The sequence below is a fragment of the Ruditapes philippinarum genome, unplaced genomic scaffold (assembly GCF_026571515.1).
Source record: "Ruditapes philippinarum isolate M1 unplaced genomic scaffold, ASM2657151v2 ctg2494_1_1_1_1, whole genome shotgun sequence".
In the NCBI taxonomy this organism is placed as follows: Eukaryota; Metazoa; Mollusca; class Bivalvia; order Venerida; family Veneridae; genus Ruditapes; species Ruditapes philippinarum.
Window position 1 is genome coordinate 146,356 of NW_026863666.1, and position 26,776 is coordinate 173,131.

At 31.8% G+C, this 26,776-nt stretch overlaps 2 protein-coding genes across 3 annotated transcripts in view; one reads left to right on the top strand and one right to left on the bottom strand.

Moving 5' to 3' along the window:
• Nucleotides 1-731: 731 nt before the first annotated feature.
• LOC132722914 (succinyl-CoA:3-ketoacid coenzyme A transferase 1, mitochondrial-like) overlaps nt 732-26,776 on the bottom strand; it is a 33,409-nt gene continuing 7,364 nt past the window's right edge. The window contains exons 4-14 of the mRNA XM_060707533.1: nt 26,585-26,677; nt 24,602-24,751; nt 12,153-12,259; nt 11,574-11,742; nt 10,993-11,107; nt 7,768-7,862; nt 7,102-7,223; nt 6,329-6,404; nt 5,554-5,721; nt 4,444-4,545; nt 732-3,723 (exon numbers count right to left, since the gene is read on the bottom strand). Of these exons, the coding sequence (XP_060563516.1) occupies nt 3,682-3,723; nt 4,444-4,545; nt 5,554-5,721; nt 6,329-6,404; nt 7,102-7,223; nt 7,768-7,862; nt 10,993-11,107; nt 11,574-11,742; nt 12,153-12,259; nt 24,602-24,751; nt 26,585-26,677 (1,239 nt within the window). The 3' untranslated portion in view covers nt 732-3,681. The remainder of the gene's footprint in view (nt 3,724-4,443; nt 4,546-5,553; nt 5,722-6,328; nt 6,405-7,101; nt 7,224-7,767; nt 7,863-10,992; nt 11,108-11,573; nt 11,743-12,152; nt 12,260-24,601; nt 24,752-26,584; nt 26,678-26,776) is intronic.
• Nucleotides 15,500-19,418, top strand: LOC132722915 (syntaxin-1A homolog). 2 transcript variants are annotated; one of them, XM_060707535.1, is made up of 2 exons: nt 15,500-15,654; nt 18,381-19,418. In XM_060707535.1, the coding sequence occupies exon 2, from the start codon at nt 18,388-18,390 to the stop codon at nt 19,282-19,284; it is 897 nt and encodes a 298-aa protein (XP_060563518.1). In that variant the 5' UTR covers nt 15,500-15,654; nt 18,381-18,387; the 3' UTR covers nt 19,285-19,418. The 2 variants fall into 2 exon arrangements, with proteins under 2 accessions (XP_060563518.1, XP_060563517.1); XM_060707534.1 differs by having other exon boundaries at nt 15,645-15,762.

Here is a 26,776-nt window from a genome sequence, read left to right on the forward strand (position 1 = left end):
AATGAGCGGAAACCATATTAACATTTAAGGACCCTGTAACCTTGACCTTTGGCCTGGTGACCCCAAAATCAATAGGGGTTATCTACTAGTTATGACCAATCAATATGTGAAATATGACGACTTTGTGATAAATAGTAACCAAGATAGTGAGCAGAAAGCATTCTAACATTTATGGCCCCTGTGACCTTGACCTTCAACTTGGTGACCCCAAAATCAATAGATGTCATCTACTAGTTATGACCAATCAATTATTCAATAGTGAAATATAAAGACTTTGTGATAAATAGTAACCAAGATAATAAGTTGAATTCATACTACCATTCAAGGCCCCTGTGACCTTGACTTTTGACCTAGTGACCCCAAAATCAATAGGGGTCATCTACTTATTATGACCAATCAGTATGTGAAATATGAAGACTTTGTGATAAATAGTAATCAAGATAATCAGTGGAAATTATTCTGACATTTCAGGCCCCTGTGACCTTGACCTTTGACCTAGAGACATCAAAATTTTTAGGGGTCATCTACTTGTTATGAACAATCACTATGTGAAATATGAAGACTTTGTGATAAACAGTTTTCAAGATAATCAGAGGAAACCATGTGGTCTCTCGACGGACACACCGATGGATAGACACTGGACAAATTGTGATCACAAAAGCTCAACTTGAGCTCAGGTGAGCTAAAAAATCAATAAAAAGGTTATACACACAAAAGACAAAACAATGAAATACATATTTTTCATATATTTTAATGACACATCATTTATTTAACAAAAACACAATTGAATTTATGTTAATTTAAAAGCACTCTTGGCAAAAAATATAAATATGTTCATATAAATGAAACATCAATATGAAAACTATGGTAAGTTCATATAAAATGTTAGTTTTCACATAATTAGACAATGAATATACATGTTATAAAATACAACAAAACAAATGCTTTTATGTACCCAAAGAAAAAAAGTTATGCACCTTAATGAATTTCAGAAATAAATAAAATATTAAAAAAAAAAACTTTGTGTGAATTAATAACTGGCATTTTTTTCTTTCAACATTCTGGCAATGGGAAAGTTGTTTTGTCTGAGAGACATTAAGATTTCTTATCAAAATGTGAAAGGTAATATGTAACAAAAATGTCTGTGCATCTCAAATTTGAGGGGTGCTTAACTGTTTTCTTTGTGTTTATTCTATGTACTTAAAATGCCCTTAGAAACATGTTTATCATGCATAGTTGATCAATTTGATAAATAAAGAAAAAATTTGCATTTAGAGCACATTATGCCAGAATCAAAATATTTTTGCTAAAATAAGCATATGCTCTTTATTAAACATTAAACACATTCTCATCAAACAAATTGCCTGTGACAATCAGGTACCTCTGTAATTAAGGTGCCTCAGATAGTTAATCTGCCATGTTTTCAGGAAAGATACAATGTCATCAAAAGTTGTATAATAACAAATACCACAGTAAAAAAACAATCATTCTGCACCTTGTTTATCAGATATAGGATCTATTAATGCCTATACATGTATAAATCCAATAATGACTAGCAAAACATTTGATTCATATTTCATTTATAAAACAGTTATTTTTAATGCATAAACAAGTTCTGTATTTCAGTTTCTATGTATTTTCTCATTAATATAATAGCTGAGCTTTCTTACCATCAATATAGTTGAGAACTTATTTTAACAATATAAATTAATCTGTATGTATTATATCTATCAACAGAATATTGATTATGAATTTAGTCCATGCAAATTTATTTCGTTAAAAAATCCTATTTCCATATAACAATGCTATATAAATATTGATGGAAAAGGACCAGGTTAAAATATAACATTTTATAAACCAGATTCATATTTCCATGCAAATAGAGGTTCTTCTTTCCATACATTCAAACATTTTCCCTGCCGAATTTCTAGTATGGAAGTGTCCCCTAACTTAAACAGTTCATTGTTAACTCTTTACCTGTAGAAACTGAAAGTGACCAGCCTTCTCCACCTGTACAGAGCCAGACCAGCCTACAGACCTATGCAGTCTGACCAATCTTTATATGTTTGCAGATCAACTTCAAATTTTCATCTAAATATCCCAAAAATTGATAAACAGTTTCTAAATAAGTCTATGTAAGAAATTGAGTAGGTTAAGGTTTAATATCATAATTTAAAGAATAGAGTCATTGACGTGTAGCCTCAACCATGGTCCTACACTGGTGGCATAGTTTGACCTAATTACGACTGCTGAAACAAACAAGAGCTGTCGGTAGGACAGCAACGCTCGACTATTCTTAGTGCTAGATAGTAAAAAAAAATGCTTGATACAATTACCTCCTCCTGTTTACAGGTTTGGGTAATGATGGTGAACAAGTGTGCAAAGTTTCAAAGCCATATGTCAATGGACTTTGAAAATATTTGAACTATTACAAAAACTTTAACGTAAATTCCAAGTCAAAAAAGGGGCATAATTCTGTCAAAATGCTTGATACAGTTACCTCCTCCTGTTTACAGGTTGGGGTAATGATGGTGAACAAGTGTGCAAAGTTTCAAAGCCATATGTCAATGGACTTTGAAAATATTTGAACTATTACAAAAACTTTAACATAAGTGGTTACGCCGACGCAGACGCTGACGCCGACGCTCAGGTGACTACAATAGCTCTACTTATTCTTATCGAATAGTCGAGCTAAAACTATAGTACAAAATATCACTTACACAACCCAAATTATTGGACACCTGTATATATACCCTGTGATAAATAACTTTTCATTATTTTAAAAAGCTCTTCAATGCACATTTCAGTAAACATTCTGTCCTTTTCATCCCTCATCCAACTGTTAAAGACTGAGTAAGATGAGTGTAAAGTCAGATATTTTTTATTGATGTCAAAATATTACAAAATCAATTTTTCTGCCTAATTCACAAGGTTAAACATTAATGAATTTCTACTCTCAGCTCTGTTAAATTGATATGATACTTAGATACTTAGTAAACAAATCTACAATTTGCCAAATATAAATAATTCAATCCCTCATGAAAATTTCTGATTTTACAGTGAGTATATAATGACTTAACCTGTATCTCTCTTTCTTGCCATATACTTAACAAAAGAACTTAATTCAACCATGATTTAACAAATAAAAACTTAAACCATGTACTAAATTAACATCTGTATAAACAAAAACATATCAAAATTGAGGCTTTAATATTGTCTTTAAAACCATGCAGGTGTCATGTAATTTCATTGGCTTCAAACTACACCCTAATTACACCATTATACTCATATCTGATATGATAAACTTGTCACATGTATGTATCGATACCTGTACATAATGATCACATGTTTTCTAATAACCAATGATTATATAACAATTGTTTATTCAAATAATTTCTAATAGTCAATAACCATTGGCTTATTTATAGTAGCTGTATATACATGATGATTTGTTCATGAAAATGCATATTTCTGGTTAGAAACAGATACCACTATAGTGTTTTACTTTCATATCGGCAACAGCATTTAAATCTTCATTTTACACTTTCCTTCTCTCTATGTCATAATCACACACATATAGTATAATAATATCACACAATATCTGCTTGCATATCCTCACATGTGTATATACATATATATATGAAACATGTGACACACAATCTAGCCAGACCCTGGTGAGATTCAGTACTCTATCTGTCTCATTGGCTGAATATTTTCAGAAACCTGTACAGGAAATAAAAACAACAATAAATTATCAACTGCCAATAAGATATGTTGAATTACAAGAAAACACCAGCATTGCTAGTTTTGGATTAATATTTTCATACAAATATTTTAGTATCTTGTAATATAATGTAAAAAAATTCTTTCTTTACACCAAGTATTGCAGTAGTTTGTAATGTATAACTTTATTTCACACCTTATAAAATTTAACCAATAAACTTCCAGTGTCTGTTCAAAAAGAAATTATTGTTGGATTGAATATGATCAATAAAGCTTGTTTTATTTCCCCAGTCCCAAAAAAGTCCAAAACAAATCCATATTATAATTCATTTAGCCATATGTTCAAAATTCCATATCAAATCTATATATTGTACCCAAAATAAAAGTGTTCTGTCTAAATGTTAAAAATTGGTGGTGTAAAATAGTCATTATATATTGTTAAATACAATACTGATTGTTTTGGACTTGTGTACATCTGTAAAACCTATATTGATTGTCTGGATGGTTAAAGAACCATGTAAATGATGTATGGCAACTTTCTAGCTTAACTGATGGAGAATGACTATCTGAAATAACACAAAGCCTAATGTCTTTCATTTCTGACAATATATTACCACTAAATCATACATCAGCTTTGAAAGGACTATAGAAAACTGAAGACCTCTCGTTTGAACCTAAACCATTGATCAAAAGGTCAAATATTTCTGACGAAATTATTACCTGAAATTCACAACCCGTACATTCTTTAATATCTTCTACTGAAATGCCGTCTGCAAGTTCTTTCAAAATCAGTCCATGATCATGGTCAACATCAAATACACACTGAAAAAACACACACACAATATGTAAAGACAGTTCTAATAAAGTAAAATTTCACATTAAACAATGCTCTGATGCAATCCAAATATAGGAAATGTATCAAATATACTAGTTATTGAAAGTACACTTATCAATGTATTTAAATCTTTTAATAAAGAACACAATAAGTGATTGAAATATAATTGCTAAATGAAGTCTAAGACATTCGATAATTATATAGTTTTGTGATTATAGAAATTATTATATAATTATAGAAGTGAAATACCACTTAAAAGACCACATAAGACATTCTAATGACATGGTTTCAATATTATGTAATTTCTGCTCAATATTTTAGACTTTGGTTCCTTACACTAACTAAAATTTGCATGATTTTGAAAATGTTAAAAATAATGGTGTGATTTGTGGAACTAGGTTAAACTATTAATAGCATTAAAGTACAAATGGGCAGAAGAGCTGGTGTTGTTCTATAGGGAATCTATGTTACCTTAGTAGACTATTTTCCTGTAAGTCTACATTTAGTTTCAAGATATGTCAAAGAAAGTCATAAAGGACAAACTGATGGAAAGAAGAAAGAATAATACCAATTAAATAACCTAATTTTAGGACAATCACATGATCACCAGCAGAAAATGTGATATTTCTTTGTTCTTTTTTTCCATACAATTATATTTTTTTAATTTAAATGTAAGGACAACATTTCTGGGTTGTCGGTAGCTGGTGTAGTCTTGATATATAGTTACTTATCTATGAGGACACTACCAGTATTTCTGTTATAGTTTTCTGGTGAGAGACACAGTGATTAGTTCTTTCACTCAAAGCCTACTGGCAGCAATTGATTCTAACTATGTCATGTGGCCAGTGCAAACCATGATCACACAGCTGAGAAGTGGTCTCCACAGTTTGCTTTTCAGTCTTTGTAATATTTTTTAATTTTCCCCTAAAAATGATGAATGGTCTAGCCAGGCAAGTCGAATGTATCTGGTGGATAAGTGTTAAAAAAGCACCTACCTTTTCTGTGATAATCATGCTGACACATTTTTGACCTGTTAGAGGAAGTGTGCAATGATCTAAGATCTTATGATCATTATTTTTAGCTGCATGCTCCATGGTTACAATGACCTTGTTGCCACTGGATACCAGATCCATAGCTCCTCCCATACCTTTTACCATCTTTTTCTAGTTATAAAAATAAGTATATAGAGGATATTTTTTTCTAGTGAAATACTGAAAATATCTCACTTACAAGTAATTTTTTTCCAAAGCACAAAAATCTCTATATGACAAATGTTCCACTTTGCTATACCCCTCAATGTTTAAAAACAGGTATCAAAATTCTATATTTCATCAAGTTACAAAAAGTGTCAATTATATTTCACTGATATATTTAAGTTCTTCATTCAAATCCATAAGAACAAGAATGTGTTCTCTACTATATCTATTCAAGCTTTTGATGGTAATATAATCTGACTGTAAACTGGCAAAGAATGTAGAGCTCAGAACCTGTACATGGTGTATTCATATAACATTTAAATCATTTTATAACTTGAATAAAGGAAAATCATGCTAAGCAAGCAGTGCTGCAGTGTCCTTAAACAATAGCCTACATCTTAGACCTCTACACAAGAAATGATCCTACTATGTCCGACTACTGATGCAATCATCCTCCAGTTATTGTGCATGAAATAAGTGGTCCACTTATTTAACAAATGAGAGTCAAAAAATATTATTACTCTTCTTGCATAAAAATATCCCAAGAAATTTGGATATGAAAACATAAACTTACTGGAATCATGTAGTTTGCTAGATCACCATACTTTGACACCTGCATAGCACCAAGAATTGTTATATCAACATGACACCTGTAAAAGAATATCAACTGAAAACTGAAAAGGTTCACCCAAATAAATGGTCACAAAGTATCTCTCATATAAATTTAACAGAACTGAAATTAGAAATTCTCAAAAATTTAACCAAGCTAATTTGTTGGGAATGTTGTTATTGTGAAATTATGTCATCCAGAAAATATCTATTGAAACACACTTCACTATTCCCTATCAAACAGACGGGGGCAGTCGAGTGTTTTATTGCACGGCATGAAAAAGGAATACTAACAAGTCACATGACATCAGATGTGACGTCAATAAACCAATTACTTCTCCATGTACTTCAACATAGTATTACTTTTATCATTTCTCTATTTATAAGCATGTTAGAATGAAAATAGATATAAATTTTCTCCCGTTGTATTATAATAAGGTACGCATTATTGTTCAAATGCTACCGGCCTTCATGATTATTTTCCTTCTCATTTGAACTAGAAACATGTATTACTTTACAAGAACACACTATAAATTGATACCTATTTCCTAAATTTACAGTACTGGAATCAGACCATGACACATGTAATACAGTATCATAATATTCCTACAACAATATGATACTTGTAAAACAGAATATTAACAGTGAAAACAAAACTTTGTGTTATTTTACAGTCCCACTGTGTTATGAAAAGAGAACTGCAGTAATTATTTGTTGTCTTAAATTATATATAATTACCCTCTGATCATGGCAAAAGATTCATCACTGGAGAAGAAAGAGCTGCCACTCAAATTTGTTACAGTTTCTTTTCCAGCATTAATTAAATCTGGGTCAACCTGATCCTCTGTTGGAAATGGCCCCTACAAAAATCAGCAAATCATTATTACTTAAATTACTAGGAAGTCATGTGATAAAAAGGTTTACATAAAGAAAATGTTTGTACATGTATTAAATATTTACATCAGCAACATCAAAATAATGGTAAGTCAAGTAGTGTCAAAGAACTGGTTAAGCTCTAAACTGCTGTCAAAATAAAATATTGCTGGTCTATTAAAAACTAAATAATTTTAAACACTGTATAGTGACAGTCTCTATGAGTTTAAGTCAGCCAGAAGAAAATTAATGCTTTTATATTCGTACTCAGAAATAATTTATAAATGCAACAAACTTAACCCTTAACATGCAGATTTTTTTATGAATTCATTTTCCCCAGTATTTAAATTGGGACAGTCCATTCAAAGTTAAAGGAATTTCATTATCAAAAAACAAAAACTGAGCTACCAACATAACAGAACCTGGTCAGACTACATGGAAGTGCAGGCTGGCCTGGCTTTGATATACTGGTGGCAAAGGTTATCAATTTCCTTACAAATAGGTTACGGGTTAACAGTCAGATATCCTTACCAGGCCTAAGATTCCATTTTCACTTTGCAGATGGACAACCATTCCAGGTGGCAAATGGTTACTGGCTAACATCGGCATTCCTATACCTAAATTTGCTGAAAACTTTGTTAAGGAAATACGTAAAATAGTGACAAAGGGGAACAACTCCAAAAGTATTGAAAGTGGTCCTCTTGCATTAATCCTTTCCCTTGAAAGTTCATTACATAGAAATTCATTTCTTATACAAATGACAATGACCACCTAGACATTGTGGGTTGCCATTTTTTTGTACTGCATAGTAAAACAAGAGGGCCATAATGGCCCTGAGGTCGCTCACCTGTATAAAGGCACCCGGAGCGGGGCCAGTTTAAACCCCAAGGCTTTTATTTGAACAAACTTGGAAGACACCCATTAGAAGATATTTCACGATGTTAAGTTTTTACTACACACATATAATGAAAAACAATGATCTACCCCCCTCCTTCCACCCTTCCCCCCACCCCCCGCAGGGCCAATTTTAACCCAAGGGCTTTTATTTGAACAAACTTGGTAGACACCCATAAGAAGATGTTTCATGCTAAACATCTAAGCTCTAGCTGATTGGGTTTTTTTAAAAAAAGATTGTTTAAGTTTTTACTATACACATATAGTTAAAACCAATGAGACCCCTGGGGCGGGGCCAATTTTGACCCCAGGGCTTTTATTTGAACAAACTTTGTAGACAATTACTAGAAGATGTTTCATCCTTAATATCTAAACTCTAGCTATTTTGGTTTTTTCAAAGAAGATTTTTAAGTTTTTGCTATACAAATATAAGGAAAATCAATGACCCCCGGGGCGGGGCCAATTTTGACTCCAGGGCTTTTATTTGAACAAACTTTGTAGACACTCACTAGAAGATGTTTCATGCTTAATATCTAAAATCCAGCTATTTGGGTTTTTTCAAAGAAGATTTTTAAGTTTTTGCTATATACATATAAGGAAAATCAATGACCCCCGGGGCGGGGCCAATTTTAACACCAGGGCTTTTATTTGAACAAACTTGGTAGACACCAATTAGAACATGTTTCATGCTAAATATCTTAGCTCTAGCTCTTTGAGTTCTTTAAAAGAAGATTTTTTAAGGTTTTACTATGTGCATATAGGGAAAATCAATGACCCCCTGGGGCGGGGCCAATTTTGACCCCAGAGCTTTTATTTGAACAAACTTGCCCATGCGACCATGTGTATTAAGCGACTTTTGTCTTAAACGACCATTTTAAATTCCCCCCGATCATTTTATTTCTATATCTTTAATGTATTAAGCGACTTTTGCTCAAAGTGACCAGCGACCGCTAATTAGTCACCAAATTGAGATAAATCTTGTCATTAAACGGCCACTTTTACCTGTCAAGTAATTGTGTTTTTAGAGAACGCCACCTGGTAATGTCACAAGTGTCAACAATCAAAACACAACACATAAACGTGTGAAAAACTCTATTTCCCAAACCGTTTTAGCGTATGCAAATGAAGTTAAGTATACGCGTGACGTGTATTATCCAATAATATCGGATAAACAATGCAAGGCTCCGCCCCTACTGAGATGGTGCATACGCTTCGCTTGTTGACATTTAGACTGCATTGAATTGACCTTGAACTTGATCAGCAATTTAATTAATCGTAACAATTAGATGTAGTTTGTGTTTATTTCAAATGAAAAAAATGCACAACAGAAAACTTCTTCACTAATAGGGGTTTCGTGTTGGAATCAAGGAAAATTAACGGAGAAGTTGAAAAAATCTGGAAAAATGTCAAACATGTACGTAATGGATCAAAACTGTTTTGTCAATAATATCAGAAAGTTATTTTTTACATTTGCATCCATTAAGATTATCGGAGCGTACTTATTATTCAACATGTTAAACGAAGTTGAAAAACATTCCCACCGCATAAGAAAGATGTCATTTATTAATTTTGACTTTTATATCATGCTGACTGTCTTAAGAGACCGTTTCATTAAGCCACCGTTTTGGGTGTTTCCGGTCGCTTAATACACGTTTGACTGTATATGCATATAGGGAAAATCAAAGACCCCCTGGGGCAGAGCCAATTTTGACCCCAGGGCTTTTATTTGAACAAACTTGGTAGACACTCATTAGAAGATGTTTCATGCCAAATATCTAAGCTCTAGCTCTTAGGGTTTTAAAGAAGATATTTAAAGTTTTTTCTTTCGGTTGCCATGGCAACCAGAGTTCTGCATGGAATTAAATTCTTTGAACAATTTTTAAAGGTGACCACCAAAGGAACATTCCTGTGAAGTTTGGATGAAATTGGCTTAGTGGTTTATGAGGAGATGTCATTTAAAGTAAAAGTTTACGGACGGATGGACGCCGGACGGACGCCGGACGAAAAGCGATCACAAAAGCTCACCCTGTCACTTTGTGACAGGTGAGCTAAAAAGAGTATGGATAATATAAGTGCATCCAGTAGGTCTATTAGGAACTGGATATAAACAAGAAACAAACATTAACAGGATACTGTTACAAACAGGATACAATACTTAACAATGAATTATCTATTTTTCCTAATATATAATATTGTAAATTATCTGATCTTCACATAAAATATGAGTCATCATGTTGTGGAGAAGTTATTTTGTTCAAATTAAATTTTGTGAACATTGGGGAATTATTCCAACAATATTGCCTAGTAAATGTAAAATAATATCACAAAAATAAGTATTCATTAGGAACAACATAATAGGTTTGTTATTTTCTAAAATGTCAATGATTTTTAAGTTAAAACCAAAACTCAATAACTGAGATAAAGAATTTAAAATATTATAAGTTAAAGTAATGTTAGGCTTGAAAAAAATAAGGGAATACTTTGTAATGGCTTTATAATTGGGATGTTTAGGCATTACTAGCTTTAAGCAACTGACAGAGGATAAACAATTTAATATAAACCCATGATGTACATGATCCTTCACTTTAACTAACCTACATTTATTTAGAGTGGCAATCTGAAGTCATTTGAGGAACTCACTCCCGAAGACTTCTAGCCCTTACCATGCTAAACATCTGAAATAGATTATCTTTCATTATAAGGTTAAAGTTTTAAATTATGTAATAAATAGTGAACAGTGCAGACTTTGATCAGACCGTACAGAAGTGCTGTCTGATCTGGGTCCGCACTGGTCACAAGGGCAATTACAATTGCCACCAGTAGACTATGGTAAGTAAGGCCTTGTATTGACATATAGGATACCATACATTCCATCTTGAAACTCTAAAGCTGCTCGCTTGATAATTCTTAATCTCATTCTTTCTCCAGCTGTTAACTCATGTGGTTCTTCCTTTACTGCTTTTGTTATCTTTAACCTCTAAAATAATAAAACATATCTTACATACATATAAAATCACAGTGCCAGTGTTTGATTTCAGCTTTTCTCTAAAACAACTCACAGTTATATAGGCAACAGTGTCAACCTGTAGCAGTGAGCCCTGTGCCATAACTTATATATTGAAGCTACACCAAAATATAATTGGAAGGACATAATACCTTACCTAGTCTGATAATACTGACACCAGACTTACCAGTTTTGGAACTTCTCCTTCATGCCAAAACCTAAGCCTGGAAGCAACTCAAGTGAATTATTTAACTATTACCAATAAAGATACAACTGTTTATAATTATATACATGTACAAAGAAATAACAGACTGTAACTTTTAACTTGCATTACAGCTCATAACTGAGCACTTTCTTCACTATGGCCTCAGATTTAAAAATTTCTCAAAATATCTTAACAATTAGTTACTGGTAATGTAAACCTGATAATACGACTAACCTCTATCCTCTTTTCATATTTTGGTCCTTTGATGATTCTTTTCACGTATATATGTGGCACCTGTACGTCGTTCGGATCTATCTCTCCATTAGGTACTATCTCCTCTACCTCTGCTATTGTTACTTTAGCAGCTTTACACATGGGAACATTGAAGTTTCTAGCTGTTTTCCTGAAATTAATCATAAATAGCATATTTTATACAGTAATATACCATAAATGAAATACCAATCAGATTTCATATCTATCAAATTTGCTTTTTAAATAATATGGCCATTGACTAGGCTGGGTTTTAAGTCACATTGACTGTAGTCTGTTGTCATAAACATGTAATAATTTTCTTGCTTTATAAGTGGTTCATGTACATGCATATCACTACATGATTTCAGTTATAAGCCATTAGATAACATGTGTCACTGTATCCAACTGTATCACTAATTGGGGAGATAATATCTAGGGTTCACATCCTGATTAGGCTGCATGTTAATCTTACTTTGTGATACATGCATACCTTGTAAACTTGAATGTAAAATCAAATTCAACTTTATATGTGTAAAAAGATGATCTAAAGTGAGCAGTCACCTAAATATTAGATTTCCATTTTGGTCAGCTTTCCATGCCTTGATGAGAGCAAAGTCACCAGTGATTGCTTCTTCTAAGATATAGTTCCTGCCATTGTATGTTCGAGCCTGAAAATACATGTATGCCAGTTAGTCATCAACATGCTTAAGTGTCTGCTGCTTTCATGTGAAATCAGAGAAATAAAAATTTTGAAACTGTTTTAACTCCGAGAAATAATTAAGTTTGGTCCCAATTATGTACACTGAAAGGTTTGGCAAAGAGATCATTAAGTGATTAAAAATATATACTGGTGCCTCATATTTCCGTGGTACCCATATTTCCAAGGTATTAGGCATAAACAGTTTAAAGTACCTCCTAGACCTTCTGCACCTACCAGTAGTTTTACTTTTACTATTTTATTGTATTTTTATCGAAATGTTTCATATAGGACTGAATAAAATATTAATTTATTCAGATTAAGAGCAAAGTAATTTATTTCACCGGTTTACTTTTAGATTTCATATCTTTTAAGAAAATCTTCTTTGTTAAACAACCATTGTGATACTTGATAAATGCCAGAGAGAAAATACCCACTTTCAGATGTGTCTAGGTATAGATGTATTAAAAAATAAAGATTACTATTGGTTTTGCTTTTGAAACTGTTAAAATGTTTATCCTACAAAATTCAACATTTTTTCCAGAATTTTATCCTTTTAACTTTTGTTGTCTGTGTTAAACAGTTAAGTACCATGGAAATATGAGGCACCAGTATACAGAATAGTATGATGACATAGAAATAATCATTAAATGCATTTGGTGCCATTTCTTGGTAACACCTCACCAAATTCAATGCAAGAATAACAAGAGCTGTCACAGGAGACAGCGAAGCTCGACTAATAAAATGCTGGACGCAGTAAGGAGGACAAAACTATGAAAGAAAAATCAATTATGTATAATTAAGTATTAAGTTATAGTAAAAATATAACATTTGTTAACATAAATTCCAAGATCAAGGGGAATAATTCTAGAAATAGTCATGCAAGAGTTATGGACCTTGCCACACAACATTTGTGTAATGATAAGAAATATATATTTGAAGTTTGAAGTAGATATCTTAAAAAATAAAGAAGTTATTATATTTCTTAAAGAAAATCCTAAGTTCAAAGAGAGATAAATCTGTAAATATTGCTTTAAGAGTTATGAACATTGTCACATAAAATGTAAATGATTATAAGGAATAAGTATTTGAAGTTTGAGGTAGATACCTTTAAAAATAAAAAAGTTAAAATAAAAAATAACATTTTTCTAGTAAATAAATCTAAGTTTATGGGGAGATAATTCTTGCGATATTGGTGCTAGAGTTATGAACCTTGTCACATAAGATGTGGTTGATGATAACATAAATATATTTGAAGTATGAAGTTGATCCCTTTAGAAATAAATAAGTTACAGTAAAAAATAATATTTTGTATGGAAAATTCTAAGTTCAAAGGGAGATAAATCTAAAAATATTGGTGCTAGAGTTATGAACATTGTCACATAAGATGGGGATGATGATAATGTAAATATATTTGAAGTATGAGGTTGATTCCTTAAGAAATAAAGAAGAAACAGTAAGAAATATTATTTTTTGAGGAAAATTCTAAGTTCAAGGGGAGATAAATCTGAAAAGATTGGTGCTAGAGTTATGACCCTTGTCACATACGATGGGGATGATGATAAGGTACATATATTTGAAGTATGAGGTTGATCCCTTTAGAAATAAAGAAGTATAAGTAAAAAATAGTATCTTTTAAGAAAAATTCTAAGTTCAAGGGGAGATAAATCTGAAAATATTGGTGCTAGAGTTATGAACCTTGTCACATAAGATGTGGTTGATGATAAGGAACATATATTTGAAGTTTGAAGTTGATACCTTAAGAAATGACAAAGTTATAGTGAAAAATATTTTACTGCACCAAAACTTTAATCTTAAATCTGGACGCGGACGCCGACGCCGACGCCGGGGCGAGTAGGACAGCTCTCCATATACTTCGTATAGTCGAGCTAAAAATAGTATGGCATAAAATAATTAAAAAGAATATTGTTCTTTTTCATTGAAAAGTCACAATATTTGCCCAAATATAAGTATGTATAAGTTTCTATCCTAAATTAACTAATTAACTATATTACACAGAAGTTAAATATAGAAATTATTTCATCTTAACTGTAGACAGATAAATGAAATATTTGCAGGCTTGTTATCTGTACACAGGACTGATACATTAATACTAATTATTTTGATGACAAATATTACAAGTATTTCTCTTTTGTGAGTTTGATAATATTAATTTATGTTGCTTTGTTTGTTTTTAGTGAAAATGATGACACACAAAACTAGTGGTCAGCAAAAGACTCGATCATGACTCCCTCTGCCTTATAGTTGTGTAACTGTTGTAAATACACATTTACCAAGTCATCATAGCACAACTTTGTAGAATTCTAGATTTAGTAATGGAAAATATAAGTCAAGTCCTCCTATCTTATTTGACATTAGTATGCCATCAGAATCAGAACTAATGTATGAAACCTTCCATATTATTCTAGTAGTTAAAACAATTAAGTTCTATAAATCAACTCTTGAAGAACTGGTTAACTAATTGAGATACATGTAACTATGTTCTTTACACAAAAAGGGCTTTTTAAGATCTGCTTTTTGTTTCAAGATAATTATCTAAACTTGGCATAATAACATAAACATTTCAGTGAAAATATAGTTATAAGTCCTTGAATTTGTTTAACATCTAATTAATATAATACAAAACTTCCAGATTTTATTCATTAAAAAAAAAGATATGAATCTATATATTATGAAATATTTTGATAAAATTTATCAACAGCAAAATTATATTGGTTCCATTATTATATGGTAATGATTCCCCGAAAAAGTTGTAACATTGATGTCTCTGTTATTTAATACACATGAAAATTGTTCGTAAACAGAATAAAATGTTCCGGAACAAAATATTATTGTATTTCATGTAGGGTTTTTATGTTCCGGAACAAAATATTATTTTATTTCATGTAGGGTTTTATCTGATTATCTAGGCCTAATGATTTTGTGCATTTGAAGGCAAGAATTATCATACATGTATTTATTTCATACAAGCATTTTGGATACTTTTTTAAACTTCAAACTATTTTTTTTCATCAGACATATAGCTTTATACACTTAAAATTTTAGAAGAAAGGTCATTTTATCTGATCAAACATTATATTCTTATTGAAACACAATTGTTACATAAATAATTTATTGCAAATGTGTACAGGCTAAAAATAGAATTTACACTTTTGTTATGATTCAGTATTTGGTGGTGTGATACACTTGATGAGTCACAAAGTAGATAACACAGCTTTATGAATTTACCGGTGCACCACCTTGCACGGTCCAAAAACAAAATTAGAAATGTTATGTTAGAAACAACTTTAAAATATCGATGACCCAGGCATAAAATTTCTATATAAGGGACGCAAACTATCACAGGTAACTTTATTATCTTTTCCTTGATTAATCAATAAAATACCAGGTGAAGATCGTTAATTTCCCCAGGAGTAAACAATCTTACATTATGACGGAAACTGATGTCTCAAGGTGAGTAAAACGCTGCAAAAAGACATCTGTTGATTTTCCTGTTGACAAACATATAGCTTAGTTGTATTTAACATGTTGTGTTTTAAAATTTATCCAGATATCTATTCAATAAACCGTAATTCGTTCAGTAAAACTGGACAAGGTGCTAAGAATCACAAATTCATTTCGGTTTCTTAAGCTTGACATTCTATCAATTATAATTGAAAAATATAAGCAAATGATTAAGAAATAACGGCAAATATACGCCTCTTTACAATAAATAAACACAAGGAATGCAACCCCTTTTGACACTTGTTTGTTTATTTGTATCATAGTTCGGGGACCTTTCTGTTGAAAATGTGTCAGAGTTTAATCGTATACATATACATGCACAGTGCCGTAACTGGAGTGCAGGTATTAGTTACTACTCAAGAGCATGCCCATTGATTGGCTCATTTTTGCCGGGGTTTACTTATTGTGACGGCAGAGAAAGGGAAAGCGACAGAAATATCAAATTGGTTCCTTTTTTCTGGGGTTTCATATTGTGACAACAGGGAATGTGTTTTTTAATGTTTGACTACGATCACGGATCCGTGCTACGATACAAAAGAGAAAGAACATCAAAACACTCGGCAATCTGATTAATACTCGGGGGCTACGCCCCTCGTACAAATCAGATAGCCTCGTGTTTCGTTGCTCTTTCTATTACTTATTGTATAGAAGTGTATATATGCTGTAATTTCTTCATAAATTATTTGCTTATATGTTTCAATTCACCGATTGACAGTTTACAAGCTAGCAGACAGCAGGCTAATCTTATCAGTAGAATTGCAGTAAAGATAACCGGATGCGAGTAAAGATAACTGGTTGCGTGTCTTGCTGTATTAAACGTATGTAAAATGGTCTGACATGTGATAGATTTAACTGTAAATTTAAATACATTTAATGTCAAACAATGTGTTGAAGTATATACTGAGATGAAGTTAAGACCAAAAGCTTTTCATTTGTGTAATAAATTTTAAAATCAGACATTATTCGCCCTAAACTTGTGGTTTAAAAACAGCTAAATTTGCATTGTTCTAGCAGTAGAGTTATCAATTTTACTTGAAGATAAGGGAAACAACTCATATTTTTTCACTCTATATACCTAGGTTATTTTTGAAGTTCATAAAGAGACTGACAATGGGTGTATTATATACTATTAATGATAGGATGTCAAGCTCCTGTGCTTTAGTGTATAAGTTTTACTTCTAAAATAATATACATAGAAGTTCATTCCAGGAGATAGCCAAAAGTTTAAGAAAGTGTTAATACGTTTATTAATAAATACACATTGTGAATTTCCACAAACATGTCCAAGAAAGTGTGGATAATTTTTATTAATTTACACAACATTAATAATATGTTGATTTGTCATTATGTAAATTCACATACATGATCCGATCAAGTTGGAGAATAGTCTCAATATTTCGACTGCAAGACTGACAGATTTTACAAACTAATATAACATAGATGTCATCTATACGTTTATGCAAAGGGCGACCACAGTCTCTATAATAAAAACTTACAGCCCTGGTGCAAAATTTATTGGGCTAGTTGGAGAAAACATATTGAACATTCCAATGGTAAGGTTGCAAATACAGAACTTTAAGCTAGAAGTCTAGTATGTTGTTATTATGTCAAACACATTTATGCATAGTCTTTTTTGAATCCATCTTGAAATGACAGAACTGTTAACTGACCATGACAATAAAATTAATGTGAACTGAGAATACAAAAGCACAACTATTTCCGGTGGCTTTCACTTTTCTCCCCTACTCCCATCTTTTCTGAAATTCATCCTGTCTAATGGGTACACAAAACGATTCTCCTATTAACACTGTGAAATTGGACACAAGCTATATAAAATCACTGCCCTGGCACAGTTGCATGCCAAGAAAAATATGCAGTCTGACAGAGACCCAATCTGAGACAGGTGGAATATCATAGACTGTCCAAGCTGCTCAGTCGCTTACATATTTTTTGTCACCAAATTAAAATACTGTGATCTTGCTGTGACACAAATTTTTATTTTTAATTTAAAATGACCAATCATTAAACATTTAAAATAACTAGTAACAGTTTTCATAATTATATTCAGTAAGATATTTGTTTAGCAACAGAAGTTTACTTTAAAACAAACCTTTAATATGACTAGCCTAAATAGTGTACCTATGCCAGCCATAAATTAAAATTTACTTTGAATTACTGAAAGGCACATTATGCCGCAGAAATCCATATCTTTTAATTCTTTCGAAATCTCAGGATTGTTTAGTAAGGTTTTCAATTTTAAATAACAGATAATGAGATTTAAAGAAAAAAGAGCTGCACAAGCAGTAATGTGTCATAAATAAAGCAAAATGTAAATAAAGTAGTATTTTGACTTTCATACAAAATACAAAAATGTACTTATTCACTATTAATTGCCAACAAAGCAAATATAGGTCATGAATATGGCTGGAAACTGTAACAAGGTACCAAAAACAAAAAAGTTTTTGAGAGAAAAAAATAATACTACAGTATTTTGAGAGGTATATTTAGAATACCTGTGGGAACATGCACAAGTAAATTAATGTCATGTATATCTGTTTTTGTTACAGCAAAAGTATGGTTCGTGACAGGTTAGCAGAGATGCAGGCCAAGAGTGCGGAGGTGGGGGAGAGTAAACACAAGAAGAATGATAGTAATGGTACACCATTACTAAACTCAGAACAACAGCTGGAAGAATGCTTAAAATGGGTTACAAGTGTCGATAATAAGGTAAAGACTATGAAAGAAGAAATTGAACAAATGCAAAAGTTACAGAAGAATATAATCTCTAATCCTCTAGTTGATGTGAAAGAAGTAAAGAAACTTGAACAGACTTCTGATAAAGTGTTCAATGAATCATCCAAACTTCAAAAAGAAATATCTGCATATAGATCTGAATTTGCAAACATGCATTTGGATGGTACACATGAGAGAATGATTAAGACACATATAGATAGGCTAGGGAGTGATGTCACAAAGACCATGCATGATTTTAGGGCGGCACAGTTGGAATACATACAAAAGACTCAAAAACTTCACAATAGAAAGTATGAAATTGTCACCGGGAACGAGGCAGGTAGCAGTGCTGATGTTGATCCTAGTGATATACAAGCTGTTTTTGCTGGTGATTACTTTGCAGAAGCACAGAAAGCAAAGATGGAGCTGCGAGAAATAGAAGCTAGAGATGCTGAAATTAAGAAAATTGAGAATAGTGTTGTGCAAGTGAATCAGTTATTTAAAGAAATAAATGCTCTTGTTATGGAACAAGGTGAGAAGATAGATAACATTGAGAAACATGTTAATGCTGCATCAGTGGATGTAGAATCTGGAAATGTACAACTAAAACAAGCCAGAGAACATCAGTCAAAGGCAAGGAAAAAGAAAATATGTTGTATTGGTATTCTGGTGGCTGTTCTTCTCATTGCTGGGGTTATCATTACTATAGTGATTGTATCTCAGAATAGTAACAATTAAGGAATGAAAAGAGCAACTTTGTTATATGTTTTATACCATCATGAATCAATTAATTTATACAATTCATAGGCATTTTAAATAACAGTATTTTCCCTATTTAACAGCCCTTTGAAGAAAAAGAAAAAACTAAAACATAGTATTGTTTGGTTTTATTAACCTGTCAATTACATACTGATAACACGGTTGATGCACACAGTATATTAATCTTCGGTAGATTTTTCGGTAAGTTCCGTGAGATGTACGCTGTGCGATGGAATTTAATTTAATTTGTATCTATAAACAAAGTGCACTCAGCGGTATAGCGCAATAGGGTAAGGCACGAGTTTATAATCTAACTGCCACACGTGTTTTTAAGTTCGAGACCGCGTTGGTCCATGTTTTTTTTTCCTTATTAATACTTTCAACATTATTGAAGCTATATATGATTATTTTATATTGTTTGTTTTGTTTTATTATGTTTTACTTAATTTTGTTATGTCTTTACTCATTTAAATGACATGTTTAAGAATTCATGTTAAAAAATTAAAACGGATTAAAACCAATAAATGTATTTTCAATGCCGTAAAACACACTACAAATAAAATTATGTTCCTTTAAAATATACTGCAAAAATAAAGAAAGAGTATTAGTGGCAACAGTAAGGATCGAACCACAGACCTCTCAATTATCAGGCATTCTCTTTACCGTCTGTGCTATCGTGAATTAACGAAAACCTTCACATTAAACTGGTGTGACTTTCAATCCATGACTTATATACTCCACATTAATTCTCGTAAACTACACGGACCAAACCGAAGTGGGATCGAATATTTAAATGAGTCCTGTAATGTATTCATAATTGACAGGTCAATAAAATCAGACTATAACTGTGAGACTGACCCTATTTTAACAACTAAATTTAATTGTGATATGATATAAATGAATATTCAATCAGATATATCATATAGTAAAATGATATATAATAGAATTTTTAAATCTTTAAGTAAACCCACCAATCTAAATGTCAACAAATGAATTCATTATAAACAGTTACATGTTTTTGTCATTTAAAGCCTTGAGGGCATGTCAAGCAATAATAGTTTTATGCTTGCAATATTAATTCGTTTTCAGCAACATTATCAGCTGTCAATGGGGAAAATGTGTTAAATAAGGGAAATACTTCAAGCTTTTAATATAATGGTCATAAAACAGTGTGTATGAATATATGTGTAATATAATATTGTGAAAATATCAAGAACAAGTGCTGAACATGGGCATAATATCTCAATTTCACTCTTGTGAAAACATTTATTTCATTCACTGCCAGGTAAACATTAACACTATATATACAATATTATAAGGGTATATTAACTTAAGCAACATGTACACAACTTATCATAATTTTTATTTACCTTTTCTGTACTATTACTTTTATTCAATATTTTAATGAATGAAAATTCAAATTACACAAAATGTAAGTCGACAATCTTTTAATTTTGAGTTCAACATTTGGCTGCTAAATGTTGGCATTTTGACATAAAAAGGCCCATCAAATTAATAATGTACAGTAACAAACTTTAAAAGTAGGACACATCTATCATACATATTTATAATGCTAAATGGTCAAATTCACATAGATCACAAATAGCGTCAGGATTAACTGGAATAAATGTATATACAATTAAAATGAATTTACATTACATTTCCTTATAAATTTTGCATATAAAGTTTTTGTAATGTGAGTTAATTGAGATGTAAATTTATTTTGTAGACAAGTGTTTTAGTATGTAACATATTAATGCAGATTAGTCAATCTGTTGTTAGGGCTCTGAAAGTGTTAGAAATGTTTCTATGATTTTTGTTGTTATGTTTTTTGTCAAGTGACCTCGAGGTACAATCTTAAATACATTCATTTACATTCTGCTGAAATACAAGTTAAATTGTGACTTGATTTAACAGGCAAACATGCTCTTATTTTAAGAAATTAAGCGCCTCTTTAAATGATATCTAGCTTTGTTCACTCTGTGCATGCTTTTACTTAGAACAAGGATTTGAACTGTCAATGGCTTAAATTCAATGTAGATACAAATGCAACATGCCAACAACAATTGTACATTTCAAGGAATTTCACAGGAATCAGGTGTGGCCCAAAGAGAGGAGAACCAAAGAATAATCTTATACTATTGATTATACTTCTTGTATTTTTGGAAAAAGTAATGTAGCAATCAGCACAATGAAGTTGTTGTTTAGAAATAGCTGGTTGATGTCAATATACATGAAATTTCTCACTAAAGCCACAAGTTCTACAGATAATACCCAGGCTAGTCAAGATAAATGCCCCCTTGATACCCCATTAGCATCTTGCATAACTTTGAATATAACTGGATATCAAAGACAAGTCAAGAATTAGTATTAATTGCATTCTGGTTATCCACAATTTTAATGAGATAACGAACAGGGTATAAGTATTGTTATTTGATGGAATCATAGTTGAATTATATATAGCATAGTGTATTGGTCATACTTCATTCTATGTGTCTCTGATTATACATGTATGCTACATATAATGTATGTTTGTTAAATGTTACATAAGAATTTTTTAAAATAGGGTATTGTACGTCAGTGTAGCTCCTTTAAAAATTGTTTACAGTCAAGAGATTGACTTAAGCTAAGGCATTATTTTAGAATGTTGTTATTTTAATTACTCTTCACTCAATGTATGTACATCATCAAGGATTTGTAAGCTTGCTAGTCACTCAATTAATGTACTTTATGCTCACTAGAGCAGGTTGTGCTCATGTGGGCTTTTAAGATAGATGACTTCCATTATTCATCAATCTGCCATTTTCTGCCTGCATGATAGGAATTTTTATTTGTTTCAATTAAATTTGCACAGGATTAGTATCTTAAATAGTTCTTGGTTCCTAGTTTTTTTTTCGTCAAAGGAACCTTATCCTGTATTTGTTTTCCTATATAGATTTTTTGGTATCTTGGCAAAAGGCCAAATTAGGCATATTTTTATTTGAAAGGTGACAATTTCAGTACTTTAATTTTAATAAGTCTTCTATAGATCATGATTTCTGAATAAATTCTTAAACCTGTCTGATTCCACCATGAGTAACTGCCCTTGAAAGGTTGGAAAAAAGGCATATTTTATATTTTGTCCATGTACTTACTGTTTTATTTGTGGTTTCAATTTCAACTAAAATATTTTGACTAACACATCTTGGATATTTCATTGATCATGCAAATCTATGGGTTGGCTCTAAAGTTATTGCCGATTTAAAGACCAAAATAGGCATATATAGCCAAGCAGAGTTAAAAATTGCATTTTTTTACTCACTCACTTTACAAGTTTAATCAGGTGAGCTCAGGACCCTATTGTATAACAATTTAGTTTATATATAAGGGAATATGGTGGCCATCTGCTTCTCAGTTGATAAGTCAGATAAGGCTTACCATAAATCAAGGATATGCTTTTCAAACCAATACCATTTTGGAAACAGAATCCAGTTTGAATTTTATCAATTGTAATCAAAAACATCATAATATAGTGCCATGTACACGCAACATTCCAGATACTAACTTTGTCTCCTTTATGTACCTCATTTAGTGTGGAGATTAATTTGGTTGAGGAAAACTTTTGACTATATTCCAAATATTCAGATATTAAAGTTTATTTATATATTATATATATTTTATTTGTTGCTTGCTCAGCTAAGTGTACTTGCACTCCATACATTCCACTTATTGAAGGTTAAAAGTCAGTGTTGTCAATATGTACGTAATTTGAAGTTGATCAAATCTTTGTACACATCTTGTTTGCAATATATTTTGTAATAAAGTTCTTATACTGTCAACTTATACCTTTTTATTTCACAACCTTACAAAATGATTATGTGTGTCATAAGGACTGAAAACCAGGACCATAACATCTCTATTCTGTTGTGTACTCAGGGGTTGAAAATTACTTTGTAGTATAATTGTATAAATGTGTAAAGTTATCAACTATATGTGTTATCAACCAATAAGAAGTCGCTATTTGTAGCCTGATAACATCACTTGGATATTAATCCCCTTCCGCGTAGCAGACAGGGGATTATAGGAATAGCCTTCGTCTGTCCGTCCATAACACTGTCGTTGCCGCTCCATAACTCTTTAAACCGCTGAAAATTTTTTTAATAACTTGGCACAAGTGATCACCATTATGAGACAATGTGCAGAGCGCAATAATTGGGTTGCTATCTCAAAGGTCAAGGTCACACTTGAAGGTCAGTGTTAAAAGGTTTACAATTCGTGTCCACTACATAACTTTTAAACCGCTGAAAAGTTTTTTTAGATAACTTTGCACGAGTGATCACCATTATGAGACAATGTGCACCTGTGGACAGGGTCACACAGGTCAAATGTAAGAAAGTCTACATTTCGTGTCTGTCCACAACATTTAAACCGCTGCAATGTTTTTAAGATAACTTGGCAGAAATGATCACCATTATGACGCCATTGGCAGAGCACAATAATCAAGTTACAACCCTGAAGGTCGGGGTCACACTCAAAGGTCCATTGAAAAAACATCTTTTTTTCATGTCCGCTCTATAACTTATTGACATTCAAAGGTTTTAAAATTACTTGATCACCACCATGACACAATCTGCAGAGGTCAACATCCAGGTTACTACCCCCAAGGTTAAGGTTATATGTTCTCCATACCTTTTTTTACTTTATGGAATATTTTAAATAACATGGCACAAAAAATCACCATCATGAGACTATGTGCTTATGATATGCATGGCATAACATCAAGGTCGTGGCTGGTAAAAGGTCAAGAATTACACATTAAATGTTCACTGCGGAAGGGGATTTAGCTGTCCTTCAGACTGCCTTGTCTAAATTGAAACACATTCAGATTTCTCCCACCACCATTATTATATACTGCCAATAAGAATTTAAGTTTTACCCAAGGTAGTGCCAATAAAACTAGCAGTCAAAAAAACCTGAAGACCAGTGTAGCTGACATGTATTTATTTTCAGAAATTCACTGATTTGTTTTCTAAAAATATCAGTCAATGCTTTAAATTTTTTTTCTCTCCTATTCATTTACTGTCACCAATCAATGCTCATATTTTGACACACCTGACAAGTTAGTTGTTATTTGGTGTAGTGCATGATATAGCAGTTGCCAAAGTTCAGGGGCAACCCTGGTTCTTAAACATGCCTGTTGCAGAGCACCGATTAAATTGGACCTCGGTTTTTAAAAGCCTCATCCAAAGCACCATTAGTACTGTTAGTGGAGGGTTGGGGATTTAATCTGCAATCCCTGTATTAACTAAACACCAACCTCTCTAGGTTCACTGACAATATCAACGCCACCTTCTGGATTGTACTTGATTGGTGCTCCACCTTGATGAATCAATGTTCCATACCCAGTAGGTGTGAAGAATGCTGGGATACCTGCTCCACCAGCCCGAATCCTTTCTGCCAGTGTACCCTAAAACATAGATTAGAACCCTGAAACAAACTTGTATACCCTGATACATGCATATAATCCCTGATATATACATTTAAACCTGTATACATACTTATAAACTCTGAAACATAGCAAATTTATAAAACTCTTTGAAGATTGCAAGTTGAAGAATAGATATGATGTCTAAGTTTTAGAAAAAGTGATGTACTAATTAAGTATTTAATGTTTCAAAACAATTAGGGATTAAACGATGATCGAGTATAATCGAAAATTGATCGTTTATAGAACCGATCAGAGATGATCAATTACAAAGTTTAATAATCGATTATCGGTAATTTATTTTCTTGCTGTTACTTAAGTGACTCACTGTAATATTATAAGTCTGTATTATAACAACACTAAACTAAAGCCAGTGTTTGTTGAAAAAATAATTTTCATTGAATATGAAAGTATACTGGTGACCATGGAGTCAATAGTTGACAGTGAGGCATGCTTGTTTAAAGGTATATTATGCTCATGCAAATTTGACATGAGAAAATATTTAAAATTGCTACACAGTCTATTTGTAAATATAAAATAAATATGTTTTGACTTCACACAAAGAAGATATGTTATGTATAAAATTATTCTACACACTAAAGGTGGTTGCAATATCAATATATAGTGTCATTAAAAAAAACTGGCAGTGTTGTTAAGAAAGGACCAACTTAACTTGTTCCCATACATAGTTTATTCATTGCTTTTTTGGAAGTTTGACATAATAATTTCATAGATTTTAATGAATTTATTTGATAAAAATATTTTACTCAAGGATGAGCATAGTATATCTTTAAACTAATTTATTTCAGTTGATAAAGTGGTGGTTACATGGAAATGGAATTCTTATAAATATTAAAGCATGATATGAACATTGTACATATTTACTTTGTTATTGTAAATGTTTCGATTATATAATCGATGATTGAACGAAAAGGGTTGTTCGATTATTTTCAATGATCGATTATGATTTTTGTCCGATTAAGAAACCCTAAAAACAATAGATTTTTTTTTAATTTATAGCTTGAATTTGACAAGATGCTCGACTATTCTCAGAGCTTTATAGTAAAACAAGATCCAAGTTAATGTAAAATTTAATAAGTTCAAAAAATGCCATGTTTCTGTCAAAATCCAAATAGAGCTATGGGTATTGAGAAGTGACCTCCTGTTATGCTCTCTTTGGTGATGCCAACTTGCACACAAAAACTTAATCAAAGTGTGATGCCAATGCCTGGATGAGTACACTACCTCTCTCTACTTTTTCAATGGTCGAGCTAATGAAAGGGTTATTGAAGTAGTATCTTCATCTATTACTTGTTTTTGACTCCCATGGAGGTTACTGCACCTCGTTTGATCCTACCCTAGTAAAATCCACACAAGTCAAAAACAAGTTCCTGATCAAGATTATTCTATGATGACCGGATAAAATTTCAAAAACCCAAAAACATATTATTAATGCTTTTACATGCATATAAACTTTTATTACACACATGATTTTATGACCCTGAAAATATTAATAAATTTTGAAGTGTTTTGAATATATCTTTCTAAACTAAGACAATATAGGAATTTTCCTTGAGGAAAGCCACCTTTTATTATCCTTGTATTAGATTATAACTATACATAGTGAAAAAATGTGAAACACTTCTTCATAAATATCAGACAGGAACTATTTTGTAAATTAGTGAAATATGAAAATTTATGAAAAACAAAAATATTTAGATAGTTTTGTAAGTTTTATATGAGCTGTTAGATAGTTGTTATCATATGACAAAATAGTGAAAATACTAAAACCAATTTCATTCTCAAAGATTTTACCTGTGGTGTAAGTTCAACTTCAAGTTCTCCACTGAGATACTGCCGTTCAAATTCTGCATTTTCTCCAACGTAAGATGATATCATACGCTTAATCTAAAATTATCAATCATAATTTTATTATAGAATAAACAAAAGACTAAACGGTAAACGATTTTTCTTTTAAGTTTTAATTCTTCTATTGACCCTTGTTCC